Source organism: Sus scrofa, chromosome 4 (assembly GCF_000003025.6).
Source record: "Sus scrofa isolate TJ Tabasco breed Duroc chromosome 4, Sscrofa11.1, whole genome shotgun sequence".
In the NCBI taxonomy this organism is placed as follows: Eukaryota; Metazoa; Chordata; class Mammalia; order Artiodactyla; family Suidae; genus Sus; species Sus scrofa.
Window position 1 is genome coordinate 33,824,881 of NC_010446.5, and position 21,798 is coordinate 33,846,678.

The 21,798-nt window shown below is 41.0% G+C and overlaps 1 protein-coding gene across 1 annotated transcript in view; it reads right to left on the reverse strand.

Annotated features, from left to right (window-relative positions):
* Positions 1–19,676, reverse strand: part of FZD6 (frizzled class receptor 6) — a gene marked incomplete at its 3' end in the record, with an annotated part of 33,398 nt that extends 13,722 nt beyond the window's left edge. Inside the window, 2 exon segments of the mRNA NM_001315750.1 lie at positions 18,238–18,570; positions 19,566–19,676. Of these exon segments, the coding sequence (NP_001302679.1) occupies positions 18,238–18,414 (177 nt within the window). The 5' untranslated portion in view covers positions 18,415–18,570; positions 19,566–19,676.

The following is a 21,798-nucleotide window of genomic DNA, read 5'->3' on the forward strand; positions in this document are numbered from 1 at the left end:
AGCTGATGATTTTGTTTCTAGTTTACTGAGAAATAAGAAATAATCAGAAGATAATTTCTAGATCCTCTCATGAAATGTACCAACCTACCTGCAGCTTATCCATTCTCTGCCTTCCCTACTTCAGTGGTTAAACAGCTTGAACTCCAATCAACCAGCTCTTCCATTTGTACACGAGATCCCTTCCCACTGGTCTAGCCAAGAACTTTGTTCTGACAACTGCCTCCTCTTCTGCAATCATTTCCTCCCTCGATGCTATAACGACCCCCCAGCATACAACATACTGTATTATCTCTTAACATAAAAAAGAACAGTATGTTTCCCTGACTTCACAGTCCTCTTCCCACCCAAGTATTATTTCATTTTTCTATTCCCCTTTATAGAAAAACCCCTTTAAAAAGTTGTCTTTACCCAGTTTCTCCAATTCTGCTCTTCCATTCCCTTTTGAGCCCACTCTCCAATCAGGTTTTGTCCCCACACTTCAGTGAAATTGCTTGTCAGGGTTACCAATTAACTTCACACTGTCAAATCCAACGTTCAACTTTTAACAACATTTGACACAGTGGACCCTGCCCTCCTCCTGAGACACTTTTTACAGTTGGATTCTAGAATACGAATTTTCCTGAATTCCTACTGATTTCACAGTCTGTTTCTTTTCTGATTTCTTCCACTTCTCAATTCTAAATACCGAAGAGCTCCAGGGCTCAATCCTCAGACCTCTACCCTATGTCCACCCACTTCTCAGGAGGAACTCATCCAGAACCACGGTATTAAATACAACTACACATGAAGGATTCCTAAATTTATTTCTGGTCTCCTTCTCTCCTGTGAACCCTAGACTTGAATGACCATCTGTCTCCTGGACAACTCCACTTGGCTGTCAACATTCATCTCAAACCCAATGTTCAAAACACAGCTCAAGCCCACTGCATGCCCTCGCTCAAACACTCCCTTAGTCCCCATCTCAGTAAGGTGGCCTTACCATTCACCAGGTTACTCAGGCCAGATTCATCCTCTACCCCTCTCTTTCTCTCACCCCGCAGCCAATCCATCAGCAAATCCTATTGGCTCTCCCTTAAAAATATATTTCAAATGTGACCATTTCTCACTGTTACTGAGTTATTACATCTAGATCACAATCTCTTGCACCTAGACTATGGAAACAGCCTCCTAACAGGTCTCACTTAAGTACTCTTGCTGACCTTACAGTCAATCTCCATATTAACCCATGCTCCCACCAATGTGATTCTTTAAAATATGTTTGTCCTTATTCAAACAACCTCAATAGAAAAAATTTCAAAGTCCTTAAGTTCTATAAGGCTAACACAATTCCTGGCTGCTAGCAATTTCATTTCCTACTGCATTTTCTCTTACTCCACTGCACTAAACTGGCCTTTTGCCTCTCAACATTCCATATACATTTCTGCCTCAGAATTTTGCATCTGTTGTTCCCGTCATCTAGACTACTCTTCCTCCAGATAGTCACCTGGCTTGTGTCTCTGCTCAACTGTCACCCCAGAGAGGCATTCCCTGCCCATCCTACATAAAAAAATTATAGTTATTCTCTGTTCCATTACTATTTCATATATTTCTTTATTGCCCTTATCACTACCTGACATTTCATTAGATTTCTAGTTTATATATTCACTAGTTTATTTCTTAATTTCTACCTTCACTACTAGAATGTAAATTCCATGAGGGGAAGGGATTTTGCCTATTTTATTTTATTGCTATAGCCACAGTGCCTAGACCAGTGCGTGTGTGTGTGTGTAGAGTGATTTATCTATAAATATTTACTGAATAAATGAATAACTATCCAGAGCAATAAATGAACAATGACAAGTCATGTCAAAAAATTTCAGAGTATGAAGATAAAGAGAAGATCATAAATATTTCCAGATAGAAAAAAAGAGGTCACATGCAAAGGAATTAAATTCTGAAAATTTAATAACATCAGATGCTAGAAGACAATGCAGAAATAGCTTCTAATATTCTGAAGGAATATTACTTTCAACCTAGAATTCTATACCCAACTGAACATTTAGGTGACAGTAAAATACCTTTCTGGCCCTGTATGGAAGTAAAAATTTTAACTTTCAAATATGTCTTTTTAGGAAGCAACTAGGTAGTATTCCTAAAACAAACTGACAGAGTATATGAATAAACCAGGAAGGAAAATGACATGGGACTCAGGAATTAGTTGAGCTGACACTAAGAATGAGGAAACCACAGCATGACAGCTATGTATCTAGACCAGAGAGCAGCCAGAGCATATGGGCAGGAGGACAGACAGCTGAAGAAGGAAGACCTCCAAGGGGACGGCAGGGGAGACTGGAACTAAGAGACGGTGATGTTCTGAGCATCTGGGATAACTACTGCTAGATGTCTAACAAGTCTGTCATGCCATATGAAAATTAGCTGTAGGGGCACAGAAAACAAAACGAATGGGGAAAAATGCAATTGCTGCATTACCTATGGGGGGAAGGTATTAAGGAAATCAATGCAATCAAAGTATTATTTGATTCAGGGGTGTGAAATATTTAATATTCCTAGTAATGCTAGCACTGACTGTTGATTTAACCAAAAACTGCATTAGGAGGCTGAGAGGAGAATTAAAAGTCATAGAGTAAGAGAAATAAATGATCAACTTGGGAAAGACTAAACAGATACTGCCTGAAGTTCTAAACTGATGAATCAATAAATAACAGACTAAGCATACCTGAATATGGCCTACGCAGCAGAATGACACCTAAAAGAGCTCAAAGCGGCAGCCTTTGGGGAGGACAGAAAAGGCTGAGCAGGATTATCATTTTTCTGTTAAAAGCCTTTACTACTGAGGGTTTTTCCCCAGCTTTGTTCAGGTATAGCTGATGTATGATAAACTGAACATAAGTAAAGTGCACCCTTGGATGGGTTTTGAAACCATTACTGCAATCAAGGTAACACATTTATCCATCACTACCAGATGATTCGTCTTGCTTCTTGGTAAGCTCTCCTATCTCCCCCTCGTGAACACCTCCAGCCCCACCCATAACCTTCCCTGCCAACCACTGATCTGTTTTCTGCCACTACAGAGTGGTATTTTCTAGAATTTTACACAAAGGGAATCATACAGTATATATGCTTTTTTGTCTGGCTTCTTTTATGCAGCGTGATTTTGAGATTCATCCATGCTGTTTTGTGTAATAATACTTGGACAATTCCACAATCACAATGAGAAATTTCAATGCCTATTTCTTAGTAAGTGAAAGGCCAAATAAACAAAAAATTTAATAAGTATAAGATGTGATTACAACACTACCATTAACAAGTCTGCTTTAAAGGGCACACACAGATCCCACACCCAAAAACTAGAGGACAAGGCCTATGGAGATCTTTGGACCAGTGAAGAGTTCACCCCAGTTCACCCTGGGGCCAAGTGACTGAGCCAGGACAGGACAGCCACAGTTGTACACTGAATCTCCCTTATTTGAATGGTGCTGAGGCCTCTTTGTCACCTAACAGAAGCTTGTTGGAGAGCAAACACTAGAGCACTTTTCTCAATTTTCTCTGTCCCATGGGGGCAAACACCCAGCCCATGTGAGTACGCTCCTCTGAGACTGAGGTGGAACAAGGGGAGGCATAGGCACCTGGTTAGCTTTACTTTCTTTGTTTACTATCTCACATAAGCCCAATTCCTAAAAATGTTGGCTGTCTATTGATCAGATACCACGATGGAGAGAATTAAAACACAGTATGTTTAACTCTTATAACTCAGAAGCCATTCTGCAATAGCTATAAATAAACTGATGGTCAGCACTTAAGAACTATTATTGCCCACTTTAAGGGCAGACAAAGTGAAAGTAACATTTTGCTACATTAAAACAATTTTCTTATAGGGCAAACACACCAAGGCACATCCTCTGTTTAATTTTTCTAGTGCCAATGTTGGTTAATTCAATAATGCTGAAGTTTGTGCAATCTGCCCAGAGTAATTCAGATGCTGAAAGCTCAAACACCTCCAGGGGCTGGGAAGATAAATTCCAAAGGGCATAAGACAGCAGGAGTAGATGGGGAGCAGCTGCTACTCAACTTTAGGGGACAGTTATTTGGGAATGACAGCACAGAGCTGTCAGGTATTGCAATTTTGTCATAATAAAATCAAATCTGGATTTGAATGTGAAATCTCCAAATTAAAAATTTTTTAATATGAACATTCAAAATAATGTACAGGACAAATAAAACATGTCTTCAGATCAGATTCAGTGCGGGCCACTAATGTTCAAGCTTGCAGCAAACTTAAGAATTTTAGACTTGGAAAGGACCTGACTAGACTTTCAAGTCTTTTGTTTTTAAACTGTGTGTGTGTGTGTGTGTGTGTGTGTTCTGCCAAGGAATGGTTTCTTTAAGTAAGAGGTTACAAAGAAGCCTTATATTATTACATAAATAAAAGCACATTGCTCTGGCTGTGCAGGAAGCCCTCCCTCTGAGATACCTCTCGCTGTTCCCCTTCCCCCACCAGTGACCTCAAATTTACCTCAGAGATTACAGTTTGAAAACCACTGACCTAATCCACACCTCAGATTATAAGTGAGAAAATGGAATCTAATCTCTTTTTTGTTTTGTTCTTGTTTTTTTGGCCACACCCATGGCATGTGAAGTCCCCAGGCCAGGGATCTAACCGCACCACAGCAGCAATCTGAGTTGCTGCAGTGACAATGCCAGATCCTTTTTTTTTTTCTTTTTTGATTTTAATATTAATTTAATTTAATTTTATTTTTTTGTCTTTTTGCCATTTCTAGGGCCGCTCCCGCGGCATATGGAGGTTCCATATGCCGCGGGAGTCGAATCAGAGCTGAGGGGGGGCCTGCACCACAACCACAGCAACGCCAGAGCTGAGCTGCCGGCCTGCACCACAACCACAGCAACGCCAGCAACGCGGGATCCGACCCACGTCTGCAACCTACACCACAGCTCACGACAATGCCAACAACGCCTTAACACACTGAGCAAGGCCAGGGATCAAACCCACAACTTCATGGTTCCTAGTCGGATTCGTTAACCACTGAGCCACGACGGGAACTCCTTTTTTTACTTTTTAATTGTTATTTCCCCAATACTTTTTTTTTTCTACTCTGCAGCATGGTGACCCAGTTACACATACATGTATACATTCTTTTTTCTCACATTATCATCCTCCGTCATAAGTGACCAGACAAAGTTCCCAGTGCTACACAGCAGAGACTTGTGTGTTTTGCTTTTTAGGACTACACCCAGGGCATATGGAATTTCCCAGGTTAGGGGTCCAATTGGAGTTGTAGCTGCTGGTCTACACCATAGCCACAGCAACAAAGGATCAGAGCCATGTCTGTGATCTACACCACAGCTCACAGCAACGCCGCATCCTTAACCCACTGAGCAAGGCCAGGGATCAAACCTGAGTCTTCATGGATGCCAGTCAGATTTGTTAACCACTGAGCCCTGACGGGAATAATGCCGGATCCTTAAGCCACTGCATCACAAGAGAGCGCTGTGGAATCTAATTTCTTACTGAAATTGTTATTGAAACACAAAATGTGGTCTGAGTAGAATTTAAGTGCCCTTCTTCCTGAGCTAATGCTACTGATAATACATGAGGGCTTTGATTTATTCAGCATCTGCCGTTAGCACCATTAATTAGCTATTTCATATCCCAGTTCTTTTTACAACAATCCTGTGAGAGAGATGTTCTTATCTCCACCTCACAGATGAGGAAACTGAGGCTCTGAGAGCAGCATTTATAGAGTCACATAAGCAGTAAATGGCAACCAGGAGAGGAACCTGGGGCCACATGACTCCAAATCTGTCCTCTATGACCCTGTCACTAAACTGCCACCCAATTCTCCCTGAAAATTACCCTTCCTCAGCATGAGACAGGCAAAAACCCCAACAAGGATGGAGGGTGACAAGGATATCAAAAGGGGACTGAGAATATTATACATGAAACAAAACTCAACAAATGTTCACAGGACACATTAATCAAAGACAATAAAACCTCAAACTATGTTTATCATATTCCAGGTTATACATGTATCTCCTGAAGCAAGTAATCCCAGAACAAATAATTTTAGAACAAATAATAGCACTTCAAATAATAGATAGTCAGCCTGTTACTGAACTCATCCCAAATGGGTGAAAAAAAGAGAATGAGCATATTTCCCTAATCTTTTAAGTAAGATTCTTGATAGGAATCTTTTATGTTCTTCCACAAAATGACCTGGATATCATTCTCGAAAACCAAATCTTGACTTGACCCATTGTGACATTTCTGTGTCCTTAATCTTATATTCAGAATATCAGCATAGTCTTAAACCAGTCTTTAGCATGGCAAGTGCTATGTAAACCCATGAACTGAGCAAAGGTTCAAACTTTTAGGCTCTTTAGTCAGTTCCCTCTCTCTCCCATCAAGGACACACCTTCTTCAACTCTCTCAGTAACCAGAGCCTTCATGGTCTCACGCATGAATTCTTTTAAAATTTCATTCTCTAAGAAGCTCAGAAACTCACTCAATAACTAGCCATAGCATAAAACATCAATACTTCTTTTGAAATTCTAGCATTCAGTAATAACTAAAATAGTTCTGTTGATTATACTTTTGACACTCAGAGAAATAAAAGGCAGGCACAAATGGCCAGCTCCTGGCAGAAATCCTGTGGTAGTTACTATTAGTCCTGGCAAGAATGAGGAAGAAGAGGGCAATTAGAAAGGCAAACCATACTTTCATTCTGAAAAAGAGCCAGAGCCAAACTATGATAAACAGACAAAGAGAACCAAAGTATGTGGAGTGTTTTACATAATCCTTTACTAGAAATAATGCTAGCTCTGTAATTCTGGTTCCCGTTCTGCTGTTAACCAGAGTGGTGTCATCTTTGGCAGATAATTTTCTGCCTCAGAGCATTCCTCAATAAAATGAATGTGATGAACTACTAGATGGCCTCTAAGGACAAAATATGGCTAGAATTTTATGAAGAGGGTAGCGAAGACTTGAGTAGCAGAGCTGGACATAATTTCAAAGCAACTCTAGGTACTACAATGAACTTTTCTCCTTGGTAGGCAACTAAGTAATTCTGTCTTGCACTGAGCTCTAGAGTGAACATACACATTTCCACCTGCCCAGCAGTCCCATTGTGGGGAATCCCAAAGAAGATGGGATGTTACAGAAGCTTAAGGATGCATGCAGGCATGCGACCTGACAACAAAAACACAGGCACGAATCTAAGGCTGGACAACTGGATGCTCCAGATATTGAGATTCTTATACAAAGGAACAGTCAGATTATTTGATGGAATTGCAGGGGGATCAATAATGCCTATAGTGCCAAATAAGGGTCCAGGGACAATGGTTCAGGAAGTGTCCAGTGGCCTGGGCACTGGTGACAGACTGATCTTGTGGCATGATCTTAGCTGTGTCCTGGTTCCCTTTGCTCCTCCCTGGTTTTCTAGTCTCTCCAGTGATCTAATAAGTGATCCAACAACCATCCATTTTTTGCTTTCATCAGGCAAAGCTGGTTTCCATTGTTACAAACAATAGAAAGACCAACTGGTACCGTGATTAGATTAAAAAAAAAAAAAATGGGTTGTAGGTGACCTCAGTGAATTCTCAGGGAGAAATTCTAGAACTGGTTTTCTGGCCTAACTGGGACCAAAAGTGAGTGAACATTCTGTCAGTATTTAAAGATTCTGGCAGCCCATGGTATATAGTAGAAAAACAACTAATTGTATTATGCTTATAATGACTTAATCTGGCCAATGCTGTTTTCTTCAAAAAGAATTTACTTTCACCTAGCAAGGCAAGCTACACATCACCAACTTGCCTCAGAGCATATTGCTCATATTCTCAGAATGCCTACTTCTGGCACACTCACCTTTTCCTTAAAACACACAAGTTATAGAGTTCCCGTCGTGGCGAAGTGGTTAATGAATCCGACTAGGAACAATGAGGTTGTGGGTTCGATCCCTGCCCTTGCTCAGTGGGTTAACGATCTGGTGTTGCCGTGAGCTGGGGTGTAGGTCGCAGACGTGGCTCGGATCCTGCGTTGCTGTGGCCCTGGTGTAGGCTGGCAGCTACAGCTCTGATTCGACCCCTAGCCTGGGAACCTCCATATGCCGCGGGAGCAGCCCAAGAAATGACAAAAAGAAAAACCAACCAACCAAACAAACAAACAAACAACAACAAAAAAAAAAAACACACAAGTTATGATGACATGGTAAAGGAAGAAACCCTAGTATAAACCTGGGATTGGTGGTGCTATAAGATCCTGAAGAGAAACTCAAGAGTTCCCTGGTGGCTTAGCGGGTTAAGGATATAGCACTGTCACTGCCGTGGCTCAGGTCACTGCTATGGTGCAAATTCAATCCCTGGCCCTGGAATCTGTGCACACCTTGGATGTGACTACATATAAACAAAGCTAGAGCATTCCCTGATGAGCCTAGTGTTTAGGATTCGGTGTTTTCACCACAGTGGCCCTGGTTCAATTTTTGGTCTGGGAACTGAGACCCCACATCAAATCAATGCACACCATGGCCAAAAAATATATCTATATAAAGCTAAGCCTGAGCAGTATCTTTTCTGTGCCTTGTTTCCCTTAGTGTTAAAGATGCAGGTTATATAAACATTTGTCACTTTTCTGAGGCATGAATCAGAATCCCCCTGGTACACAGAAGCAAGCCACTTTACTAGTGACCAAAGCCAAGAGACTACAAAGCAGCTGAGTCTCAGCTCAGGATTTGTGCTTTCTACAAATGGTAACACACACAGTAATTTTCAAGAATTGGTAAGAGCTTTATTTCTTACTTTGAAATGGTCCCAAAAATAAAGCCAACTTCTAGTAATAGAAATTAAAATTGAGAGAAGATGACTAAGTTTTAAAAACGATTGGAAAAAAAAGCCATGGGGCTTACCTAGGCAACAGACTCACTAAAAATCTAAAGGGGTCCTTATATGTTTACACTTCACAGAGCAAATACTGTCAAAGTGGTTACATGGGAATGTAAATGGACTACTGCATAATCGAGTGGTGCCACTTTGCCACGTATTATTATTAATATGACCAATCTCAGTCAACTTCTTTAAAAAAAACAAACAAACCCCAAAGCAGAGCCTGAAATACAAGAGAAAAATAATAAATAAGATTAGGATTTTGCATTATTTTTAATTTTTATTGTTTTTGGTCTTTTTTTGTCTTTCTTTAGGGCCACACCTGAGGCATATAGGGGTTCCCAGGCTAGGGGTCCAATAGGAGCTGTAGCCGCCAGCCTAAGCCACAGCCACAGCAATGCGGGATCCAAGCCACGTCTTTGACCTACACCATAGCTCACGGCAACGCCAGATCCTTAACCCACTGAGCGAGGCCAGGGATTGAACCCCCGTCCTCATGGATGCTAGTTGGGTTCATTAACTGCTGAGCCACGATGGGAACTCCGGATTTTGCATTATTTTCGCAATGAAAAACTTGATATTTTTTAAGTAGTTCTTAGTACCAAGCATTATAAATTTTAAACCATTTCTCCTAAAAGAGCTTTCCTTTGGAAATTAGACAAATATACATAGTAAGTGGTTGGCACTGCAAAAGAATCTGTCCACTGGAGTCAATTTTTTAATTTAAAACTTGTAACTTAGTGTGCCAAAATGGTGGAATAGGAAGACCCTGAGCTCACCTTCTCCCACGAGCACACCAAAATTACAACTATTTACAGAGAAACAATTGATGAATGTGACCTGAAGACCAGCAGCAAAGATTTTCTACATCTAAAACTATAAAGAAGTAACCACAATGAGATGGTGGGAGAGCGAGTGATATCGTATAGTCCAGACAGTCCCCAGGGTAGGCAACCCCCAAAAGGAAGGATAATCACAGCTGTAGAGATTCTTCCAAAGGAGTGAGGATCTGAGTCCTATGTTAGGCTCCCGAGCCCTGGGGTCCTGCACTGGGAAGAGGGGCCCCAGAATGTCTAGCTTTGAAGGCCAACAGGGCTCACATATAGGATGGCTGTAGGGCTGTAGGAGACACTCTGCTCTTAAAAGGGCATATGCAAAACTTGACATACTCTGAGTCCTAGTGCAAAGGCAGTAATCCGACTAGGTCAGACCTACTTGTTGATCTTGGGAGCCTCCCAGAGAGGCAGAAGGCAACTGGGACTCCCCCTGAGGAAAGACACTAGTGGCAGCCACTGGGGAGCTCATTCTACCATGAGGCCACTTGTGCTGGCAAGTGCCATTCTGGAGTCTTCTCCCTAACCTTTCAGTGGCAGGGGCTTATCCACCCACTAGAGGCCTGGCAGCCACCACTCAAGGCAGGAATTGCAGCCAACAGAGCCAGAGACCAGCCCCGCCTAACAGGGTGCCCACAGTAGTCAGCCCAGGCACAAGAGAAGGGTTCACACAGCCCATATGGTGGGTACCTCTAGAGCATATGGCTCTGGTGTGCCAGTGGGCCCCATCGCGTGTCTCTTACACAAGACCACTCCTCCGAGATTAGGAAGCCTAACTGACGTACCTAATACATAGAAATAAACACAGAGAACTTAGAAAAATGAGGAGGCAGAGGAATATGTTCCAAACAAAAGAACAAGACAAAACCTCAGAAGAACTAAGTGAGGTGGAAATAAGCATATAAAGCATATAAGCAAATAAAGAGTTCAAGATAATGATTACAAGGTGCTCAGTGAACTTGGGATCAGAATGGATGAACAGAGTGAGAAATTTAATAAAGAGTTCAAAAATATAAAAAAAGATTACATACAGCTGAAGAATACAAACAGCGAAATAAAAAATACACTGAAGGGAATCAATAGCAGATTAGATAATACAGAGGAACAGATCAGTGAACTGAAATACAGAGCAGTGAAAATCACCCAAGCTGAACAGAGAAAAGAAAAAAGAATTTTTAAAAACAGCGGATAGTTTAAGAGACCTCTGGGACAACATTAAGTACACCAACATTCACATTGTAAGAGTCCCAGAAGGAGAGAGAGAAAGTGGCAGAAAATTTATTTGAAGAACGCTTGTAATTTGAAAAACTATAATTTATATTCAGGTGCACATTCAACAAACATTAATGAATGAATACGTGACAAATATACAAAATAGAGTAATAAAACTTCATTATCTACATGCCACATCCTCGAAGAAAGGAAGTAATCACAACACAATAGTCTTCCCACGTTCTGAAAGAACCATGTCCCTTTCTTTGTGGACAGGCTCTCCTGAAGGCATAACTAATAATACTCAAGACCATGGAATATCAAGCGATGGCCCTAGGAACTTTGTGCCTAACAGCAGAGACTCCCTGGAGATGTACCTGTTCACACACAGGTCTAATCCCTGATTCTACAGACTCAGAAGACGTCAAGGTACTTTCCCTATTACTGTAGTACAATGTCAGAAAGGAAGGTAAGTTACGGTTTCTAACTTTAAAACCCAACAGTAGCCCACTATACATACAACTGATATGGAACACCTTTTCATGTCTATTTTTTTTTTTAATGACTCACTTTCAGAATAGTTACACTTATTTTCAGAAAGTCTTCCCTAAAAAATAAAGAGATGAGTCACACTAAACGTTTCCTTTTGTACAGGGTAAATGAGCAGAGAATAAGGAGGAAAGAAAGGGGTCCACTAATCATCTAAAAGCAGATGAATACACTTTAAAACCACTGCCCAATAGAAACAGATTTTTTTCTTAAGTTTCTTTATATAGTTTCCCCCCATCCCTTGATTTTTAATTGAATAGAGACATTTTAGTAGTGCGTATTAACAGGTGGAAAGGAAAGGGTTGTTTTGGCAACTTCCCTTTATACGGTTCAAAAGCAGAACAACCACATGCTGTTCCAAACACAATACATGACTTAGCTTTTGCCTAGACCTTAATGAAGGCAATTCAAAAAGAAAAATACAATATTCCGGTTTCCATTTTTCCTAGATCAGTCTCAGCTCTTTTTTGGATGAAATCAGTCTCTCAAGGGACATCAGCCTCACAATGTAAGAAACAATACTCTACATATGAAACAAAAAGCAACACAATGGAAAACCAGCAGCCATTTGTTTTTCCACTCAGGAGAGTCAGACTGTACAACATCCTTTTCATTACAAAGCCAAGTTACTAATCAGAATTGTAAATTAACTCTTTGTAATACAAATGACTTCATTTGCAGCAACCTGGATGGAACTAGAGACTCTCATACTGAGTGAAATAAGTCAGAAAGAGAAAGACAAATACCATATGATATCACTTATATCTGGAATCTAATGTAAGGCACAAATGAACCTTTCCACAGAAAAGAAAATCATGGACTTGGAGAAGAGACTTGTGGTTGCCAAAGGGGAGGGGGAGGGAGTGGGGTGGTTGGGGAGCTTGGGGTTAATAGATACAAACTATTGCCTTTGGAATGGATTAGCAATGAGATCCTGCTGTGTAGCTCTGGGAACTATGTCTAGTGACTTATGATGGAGCATGATAATGTGTGAAAATAGAATGTGTACATGTATGTGTAACTGGGTCACCATGCTGTACAGTAGAAAAAACAAGTATTGGGGAAATAACTATTAAAATAATAATAATAATAATCTAGAACTTAAAAAAAAAGCAAATAACTTCCATCAGATAATAAAACCAGGAAAAAAAAATCAAAGTCCCTTATTTCAAGCAATCTCTGAAACAAAAGTAAAGGACTAGGATACCTCAGTCAGATCCTTTGGTTTGTCATAAATTTGACTTCCACATAAAAAATTATGTTCCACAAGTAACATATTAATAAGAATGCACAATAACAACTATTTATTACACACTATGTGTGCGTAGTCCTTGAGAACATTTTCAAGTACTTTAAACCAGGGTTCAGCAAACTACAGGCTGTGGGCCAAAAATGATGCACTGTTTTTGTAAATAAAGTTTTACTGAAGGACATCCACACTCATTTGTTTACGTACTGTATATGGCTGCCTTCTTGCTACAACTGAAGAACTGAATAGCTGTGACAGAGTGTATGGTTTGCAAAGCCAAACATATTTATTATTTAGCCCTTTACAGAAAAAGTTTGCATTCCTTACTCAAAACCAGTGGGTCTCAAACTTTAACACACATAAGAAACACCTGGACAGCTTGTTAAATCAAAGTTTCCTGAGCTCTACTTTCACAGATATGATTCAGTAGGTTGGGATGGGATCCATGAACTTGCACTTTTTTCCCTTTTTTTTTTTTTTTTTTTTTTGTCTTTTTACAGCCACACCCGTGGCATATGGAGGTTCCCAGACGAGGGTCCAATCAGAGCTGTAGCCACTGGCCTATACCACACCCACAGCAACGCCAGATCTGAGCTGCATCTGCAACCTACACCACAGCTCAGGGCAACGGCAGATCCTTAACCCACTGAGCAAGGCCAGAGTTGGAACCTGCATCTGCATGGATACTGGTCAGATTCATTTCCACTGAGCCACAACAGGAACTTGAACTTGTATTCCTAACAAGCTCTCAAGCTGGTGGTCTATGATCTAACCTTTGACAACCACTGCCCTAAACCATCTCATATAATCACAGATCAGCAATGACCACAAATGCTATAAATTCTATTAAACAGGACAGCCATCACACAAAATGAAAACTAAGGAAAGCATAAAAGAGAGGGAGATGGATCTCTTGACTTAAGCGGAATTCTTGGTAGCTAAGAACGCACAACTAGTTACCATAATCAGAGATAATTCTTCAGTCCCTCATCTTAACAATAGTTCATGGTGAACACTAGAAATTCAACAGGGACCAGCAGGAACCAAAGACAGCTGGGTTGGAGGTATAAAATCCAATCAGTTCTTTAGAGAAGCTATAAAACAAATTTATTTATTTATTTGTTTTAGTAAAAGCCAAGATGTATGCAGTTATAACTTAATACTTGACTGGCCTATAGATTAAGTCCTAAAGTACAAAGTTTAAAAAGAAATCTGACACATACAGTTTATAATAGTCCAATCAAAAGATTAAATCCTCCACTCCATATAAATATAAATGGTTAAAATAAAATTCTTTAAATAAATTCAAGGAGTTCCCATTGTGGCTCAATGGAAACAAATCCAACTGGCATCTATGAGGATGCAGGCTCAATCCCTGGCCTCGCTCAGTAGGTTAAGGATCTGGCGTTGCCGTGAGCTGTGGTGTAGGTCACAGACATGGCTCAGAACCTGGCATGGCTGTGGCATAGGCCAACAGCTATATCTCCGATTCCACCCCTAGCCTGGGAACTTCTATATGCTTCGGGTATGGCCCTGAAAAGATCAAAAATAAATAAATAGGGAGTTCCTGTCGTGGCGCAGTGGTTAACGAATCCGACTAGGAACCATGAGGTTGCGGGTTCGGTCCCTGCCCTTGCTCAGTGGGTTAACGATGCGGCGTTGCCATGGGCTGTGGTGTAGGTTGCAGATGCGGCTCGGATCCCGCATTGCTGTGGCTCTGGCGTAGGCCGGTGGCTACAGCTCTGATTAGACCCCTAGCCTGGGAACCTCCATATGCAGCGGGAGCAGCCCAAGAAATAGCAAAAAAAAAAAAAAAAAAAAAAAAAAAAAAAAATAAATAAACAAATAAAAAAATAAATAAATTTAAAACACGTGTCAAGCTATTACAAAAAAGAACATAGAGCATATCAACTGATGTATTTTATTAGAACTAGGCTCAGGCAGATCAAAAATGAATGATATGTAAACCACGTAAAAATATCAATGTCTTTCACTCAAGACTCCGCAGAAGACAGAAGAGGAAGGTAAAGATTTGGAGGGAAAATTCTCTTTGCTGATTTATTAGTACAGGAAACATCTCCGTTTCCTTTACTCAGGTTTTACTGAACATCCACCATGCTCGGAGGCACTGTACTAGGCATTAAAGATAGAAATGAATAAACATCCCTATGTTCAACAAGCTTGCAAGCTAGTGAGAGAGCCACGTAAATAACTGCAACACAGAATGTAATACAGCTATATGTATTATACACTATCAGAGTGCAGAGAGTGAGCTGATTAAATATGCCTGGGAGAAAGGTTTTCAAGGTTTGGAAGGCTTCACCAAACACAGAGTTATCGCTCTAATTGAGACCTGAAGAAACTGAGTAAGTGAAGAACCGTAGGTAGGTATGGAGCCCAGGAGGCAGTGGATACAGTATGTGCAAAGGTGCAGAGTGAGAGAGAAGAGCATGCATTTGAGTTCTCCAAAGAGGTCATGGGAAGGGATGAGATAGGAAGCTGGACAGGAAGGCAGGTTCTCATATAAATAGCCTTGGGTGCCATTCTAGTTGGATCTTTATTTTTCCAGCTTTAGGGAAATGGTGAGGAATTTTCACCCCAGAGGGGACTGCACAGATTTACATTTTAATAATATCACTTTGGCACCATCAAGGGAGGAGAGACTGAAGCCTAAGGATTTTATTTTTTATGAAAAAATTCTAATGAGACTTTGTATTCAAGGCATGGATGAGAAAGAGAAGGGCAGAGCTGATTAGTAGTTTAAAAAAAGCCCCCCGTTTAATATTTATTGAAATGAAGTCCACGAAAAAGCAGCAAAGACTGAAATGAACACATGGCATTCTGATCTAAGGGAATATTTTCATTTTTATCCAATGAGGTCAAGGATTAAAAAAAAACCCTACGAAAACAGTTAAAGATGATATTATGGTCCATGTTGACAGAGAACACTTCATCAGATCATAGAGCTCAGATTTTGGACAAATCATAACTTCTCTGGGCTTCAGGTTCTTTACTATATGATGAGAGGTTCGAGGGTTCTTAACCTGGGCTATAAATAGAAGTACCTTTCAATATAATTGATTAACTTTGTACTCCTACTCATTTTATTTAAATTTAAACATTCTCTTATTCTGAGAAGGCGTCAATGGCACAACAGAGGTTAAGAAGCTCTGCAAGATATTTAAGCTCACAACTCTCAAATTATCGAATATTGGACATTTAATACAGGAATTAAAAGAGAAGGCCACTGGCAAAGGACAAATAAGGGTAGGGTGATAGGAAAAGCATAATACCATGGACCAAAAAAATAATATATAGGGATTTAAAGTCTGACTTAGGTTGCCATTCCATTTCCCTTTCTTCTTTTGTAGACTTAGGTTAGTGTTGGTATTAAATGACTGCTTGATGACTTTCTTCTATATCCTCAAACCAAATGAAGTGCGATTTATGGAATAAAACTTAATAGTAAAGGCTAAGAGAAATGTTAGTGTACTAGTATAAGAGAAGGATGAGAAGAGATTAATAGTATCAGCAATCAAATAAAGTAAGTAAGAAAAAAGATGCCTTCTTGATAATGTCCTGACACAGCTACCTGGGAAAGAAGCTAAGTAAATAAAAATAACCTTTTTTGGGGGGTCAGAAACAACTGGTTTTAAAAAGACATGTGTAGAGGAGTTCCCGATACGGTGCAGTGGAAACAACTCCAACTAGTAACCATGAGGTTGCAGGTTCGATCCCTGGCCTTGCTCAGTGGGTTAAGGATCTGGTGCTGCTGTGAGCTGTGGTATGGTTTGAAGATATGGTTCAGATCCTGCGTGGCTGTGGTGTAGATGTAGGCTGGCAGCTACAGCTCTGATTTGATCCCTAACCTGGGAACTTCCATATGTCATGAGTGTGGCCCTAAAAAGCCAAAAAAAAAAGACATGTGTAGAACAAAAACTAGTTCTTATCTTATATTTTACCACCAGGGCTGCATCTCTCCCTGTCTTCATAATGGAACTCTAAGATAAGGAACGCTAAATTATCTGAATTTACAAGGTCAATGTCAATTGACACTGAGTTTAAGTACTAACACTGACATTAAGTATTCAAACTTAAAATGTGTGTAGCTACTATACAAAAAGGAAACCAGAATTTGTTTTTTTGGCCATTCAGCATGCAGTTCTTGGGCCAGGGATCAAACTTGTGCCACAGAACAACCTAAGCCACAGCAGTGACAACACCAGATCCCTAACGCACTGAGCCATCAGCGAACTCCAGGAAACTAAATTAAAAAAAAAAAATTAAGAACTCTATGAGTTATAAAACACATATTATCAGAGAAAATGTGAATGAATGTTATAATTATTCCTTGAAGTTACTTAAACCACATACTTTATTTAATCAGATTAAACAATCAAAATAGTTCTGATTAACCAATGGAAATCTCACATCAACTGCTCAGTGTTCAAAATGACATGTGAACTGGTTTGAAAAACCACTGAAAGATTACAATAACATAATTTGTAATATCTTTTGAAAGTACTTCAACTTAGTATTCAAAAGCCCTCCTATCTTAGACATGAGTCTATAATGAGGTAGCTGGATAACTATTCAACTCAACAGCAATGGAAGACTTCTGAAGCTGCGCAATCAAGTCTGGTCGGTTTTAAAATCAGGGTCTATATTAAAATCACCAAAGTTTCAACTCTTAGAAACAATCTGAAGAGAAAAAGCCTTTACCATCCTCAGTTATTCTGAAGAAAAACGACAAAAACTTTTGTCTTCTTTCCTTCACGAGACTTACCAACCCAAGAGATCTCCAGAAGACATGTTCCTGCCTCTACAGGTAACGCTTTCCTCCCACACCTCCCTAGCAATCTGTGTATCTCTAAACCAGGAACAGGTAACTGAGGTACCTGAGGCAATCTTTAGTGTCACCCTATTCCTCACCTGATGAATAGGGTGACCGGTATCTTACATTTAAAAAGCACTACACTTAAAAAAAAAAAAAAAAGGTCATCTTTTAGCAAAACACCATTTACAGCCTCCAAACCTACTAGTCCTTGATTTACCTTATAAAAATAGGGCCAAGTGAACAAAAAGACTACTTATGAAAACATATGCAATCCAAGCACTTTCAGTCCATGAACTATATAGATTGTATGTTCAATGAATTAGGAAAAACTCAGAATTCACATTTCTAGAGGAACTACCATAACTGACTCAGGAAAGCAAAATATTTGCTAGGTGCAAGATATTTAAAATCATTCATAATTATACTTAATATAAAATGAACCTGATCTTAAGCAAATCCACTCAACAGCGCCATGCATGCATACAACACATATGTTAGTAAGGAGACTTAACTTTCAAAGGGATTTATTCAAAGTAGGACTTGTACACAGCTTGATGAAATCCCTTACCATGTTTTTTTTTTTTTTAAAAAAGAAAAAGCTCATTACAGTTTATTCCAGACCAAGCATAAGCTATTTTTCCATAGAGGTATGAAGAACTACTCACCTCCATTTCCACAGCAGCAATACTCTGGTCATAATGACCCATCAAATTAGGGAAAAATGTCATGTTGTAGGCCATTTTCATACATCTGGGAACAGTAATTGGTTCACAGGTGAAAAGACTGTGCCCTCTTATGAGGGGCAGAAAAATACATGTCCACAAAAATGTAAACATTTCCATTCTCTTCAAATTCCTAATTTTACCACATGGCTTGGATCAACTGCTCTTTTCATTCTCAGATTTCCATCCAAAGATAAAATGTTCAAATTCCTCATTTAATTATTTTACCATTCTGAAGGAAGCTCTTTTTCCTGAAAATGAGCTCTGGGTCAATGACTGTAAAAACAACCAAAAGGGTTTATCAGCAACATTTGTCATAGACTCAAATGCGGACGTCAGAGCGCAGAGTTGAGACCATCACCCTTAGGTAACTAACAGCGGAAAAAGGACGGAAAATTTTGTCCCATGGAGATAATCTTCCACCTGCCTTGGCAGAGAATCTATCACCTGCTGAGGAAGTCTCAACTCTAGGGAACGGATGATAGGTTTGCGCTGTATGGAGCACAGGGTAAAAGCGGGCACCGGATGAGTGAGATGGAGAAAATGGTGGGGGTGGGAATAAGTTTAAAGGGTTGATAGAATTGGAAAATCTAAAAGCCCTTTTTGAGTATCTTTCCCTCTCCCCCCCCCCAACTGGATATATTATTACACGCACCGGAAAACTGAATCCCAGGGATATTCCTTAAGATCTAATGACTTTTTAAATTCTTTCAAGACTCTAAAGGGGCAGTTTGGGTGGCACTTTTCTAGGGTTATACCATCATGTTTTTAAAAAGGCTAACTAGAGGGCGACTTCTAGGCTTCCTATTACAGAGGAGCGAAACTAGTGTTCAAGGACTGGGGGCGGGGAGTAACGATCCCACGGAAAAGGAAAATGAGCAAAGCTGTCCAGAGAGAGCGAAGGAGTCTCGGTGGGAGGGAGGCTGTGGGCCCCGAGCCACGAACAACCGCACCCCCTCACCCCGTCCCCGCAGCACCCAGCCATGCCCCGGCTTCCAGCGCCGGGCCGGGAACCTCGCCCCACCCCTGGGCACCTGCCTCAGGCCCTGAGACCTGCAGAGGCGTCTCTGGCCCCGCGGGGACCCGGCATCGCCTTTTCCCAACTTCCACCGAAACTTTGGCGGCTGCGAACCGGCCCGCCAACACCTTCCCCGCACCTGCGGCCCGGAGCGCGCGCCCCCGGCCCGCCCTGCACCCCTCGAGGCCCGCCCCGCTCGCCCCCGGAGCCCCCGGCCACGTCCGACCGCCCAGTCGGGGCCGCGGAACCTCACCTCGAGCTGCGGTCGAAAGCAGCCTTCTCTTCCGTCCCCGTGCAGCCCACCGAACCCCCGAGACCAGAGACGGTACCGGGGAGTGTCCGGGGATTTCAGCCACCTCAGGAGCCGCACGGGGAGCCAGCGCTGAGCAATCCCGCGAGACTGCGCCGCCAGGTCGGTCGGGCAGGTCCCGGCTCGCGGCGGCGGCGGCGGCGGGCCTGGCTCTCCGCCCGAGCCCCGCCCGCGCTGCGCTGACCCAGCCAGGCTCTGGGCCGCCCCGCCGGGTTTGGGTGAACCGTGTTACTGTGCTGGGATCCCGCAGTTGGGCCCGGGAGGAGCCTCCACCTTTCGGTCTCTTATGTGCTGTCCAAGTGGGTTCAGCCTGGAAGGGTTTTTTTTTTTTTTTTTTCCAATTTTTTGCTGATTCCCAAATGAAGCTTCCTTTAAAAGAATCCAATTCATTTCGAATTTCAGGAGCCAAGAGTTCTGTAAAAGTCAATTGCCCAAGTGACCTTAGTTGGAAAGTGGGTAACTTCCTGAGCATCTGTCTTTTTAAACAAAACAAAACAAAACAAAAAAGCCCTTTTGTTAATTCAAGGAGTTTGGTCACCAACTGAAGGCACAGGTGGCAACCCGGGATTCCAGCCCTGGCAGGTGCAACGGTTTTATTGATGTAGAACCGTAATAGAAAGTCAAACTGCTTTAGAAGTCAACCCAGTTTTTAGTACCAACTGTGCTACACATCGTCTCAGGTGCCTCTCTGTTCATTCTTTTTCCCTTCTTAACATTGAACCACCACCAGATCTTTTTACTATGACCGTATTTCGTCTTTTCCAGCGGAACCATACGGACTGCCTTCTTTCCCTTAGTAATATTCCTCCATGTCTTCTCATGGTTTTATAGCTCTTTTTTTTTTTTTTTTTTTTTTTTAGTGATTAAGATTGCATTGTCTGGATGGGCCGCCGTGTATTTATCCATTCACCTGTTGAAGGACGTCTTGGTTGATTCCAAGTTTTGACTGTTAGGAAGAAAGCTGCTATAACTATCTGTGTACAGGTTTATGTGTGGAAGTAGGTTTTCCACACTTTGGATAAATACCAAGGAGCCAAATTGCTGGGCCATGCGGTAAGAATATATTTAGTTTTATTTTTTTAAGTGCCAAACTATCTTCCAAAGTGGTTGTACCATTTTGCATTCACACCAGCAGTGTCTGAGAGTTTTTGTTGTTCCACAGCCTCACCAGTGTTTGATGTTGTTAGTGTTCTGGACACTGGCCATTCTAATAGGTGTGTAGTGGTATCTCACTGTTTTGACTATATGTCATGTGACCCTCTTTTCATGTGCTTATTTGTCATCTGTATCTTCTTTGATAAGGAGTCTGTTAAGGCCTTTGGGCTGTTTTTTATTTGGGTGGTTTGTTTTCTTATGGTTGCGTTTCAAGAGTCCTGTGTATATCTTGGCTAATACCAGATATATCTAACGCAAATATTTTCTCCTAGTCAGTGGCTTCACATCTAATTCTCTGGACCTCATCTTTCAGAGGGCAGAAGTTTTTAATTTTAATGACATCTGGCTTATCAATTATTTCTTTCACGGATCATGCCAGTGGTGTTGATGACTTTTTAGTCATCACCAAACCCAAGGACTTCTAGCTTTTTCTGCTATATTATCTTCTAAGAGTGTTATAGTTTTGTGTTTACATTTAGGACGGTGATTCATTTTGAGTTAGTTTTTGTGAAAGGTGTACAATTTGTGACCCGATTCATTTCTTTTTTTTTCCTGCATGTGCGTGTCCAGTTGTTCCAGCCCTATTTGTTGAAAAGATGATCTTTGCTCCATTGTATTACCTCTGCTACTTTGTCAAAGATGAATTGACTATATTTATATGGGTCTATTTCTGGGCTCTCCATTCTGTTCTATTGATCTGTTTGTTTATTCTTTCACCAATGCCACACTGACTTGATCACTGCAGCTTTATAGTGAGCCTTGAAGTCGGTAGTGTGGGTCTCCAACTTTGTTCTCCTTCAGTATTGTGTTGACTATTCTGGGTCTTCTCTGTCAAAACTTGAGAATCATTTGGTTGATATCCACAAAATAACTTGCTAGAATTTTGAATGGGGATGCATGGAAGCTATAGATCAAGTTGGGAAGCACTGACATCTTGACAATATTGACTCTTCCTATCTCTAAGCATCTGTATTTATTGCTTCTTTAATTTTTTTCAGTTTTATGGTTTTCCTCATACAGC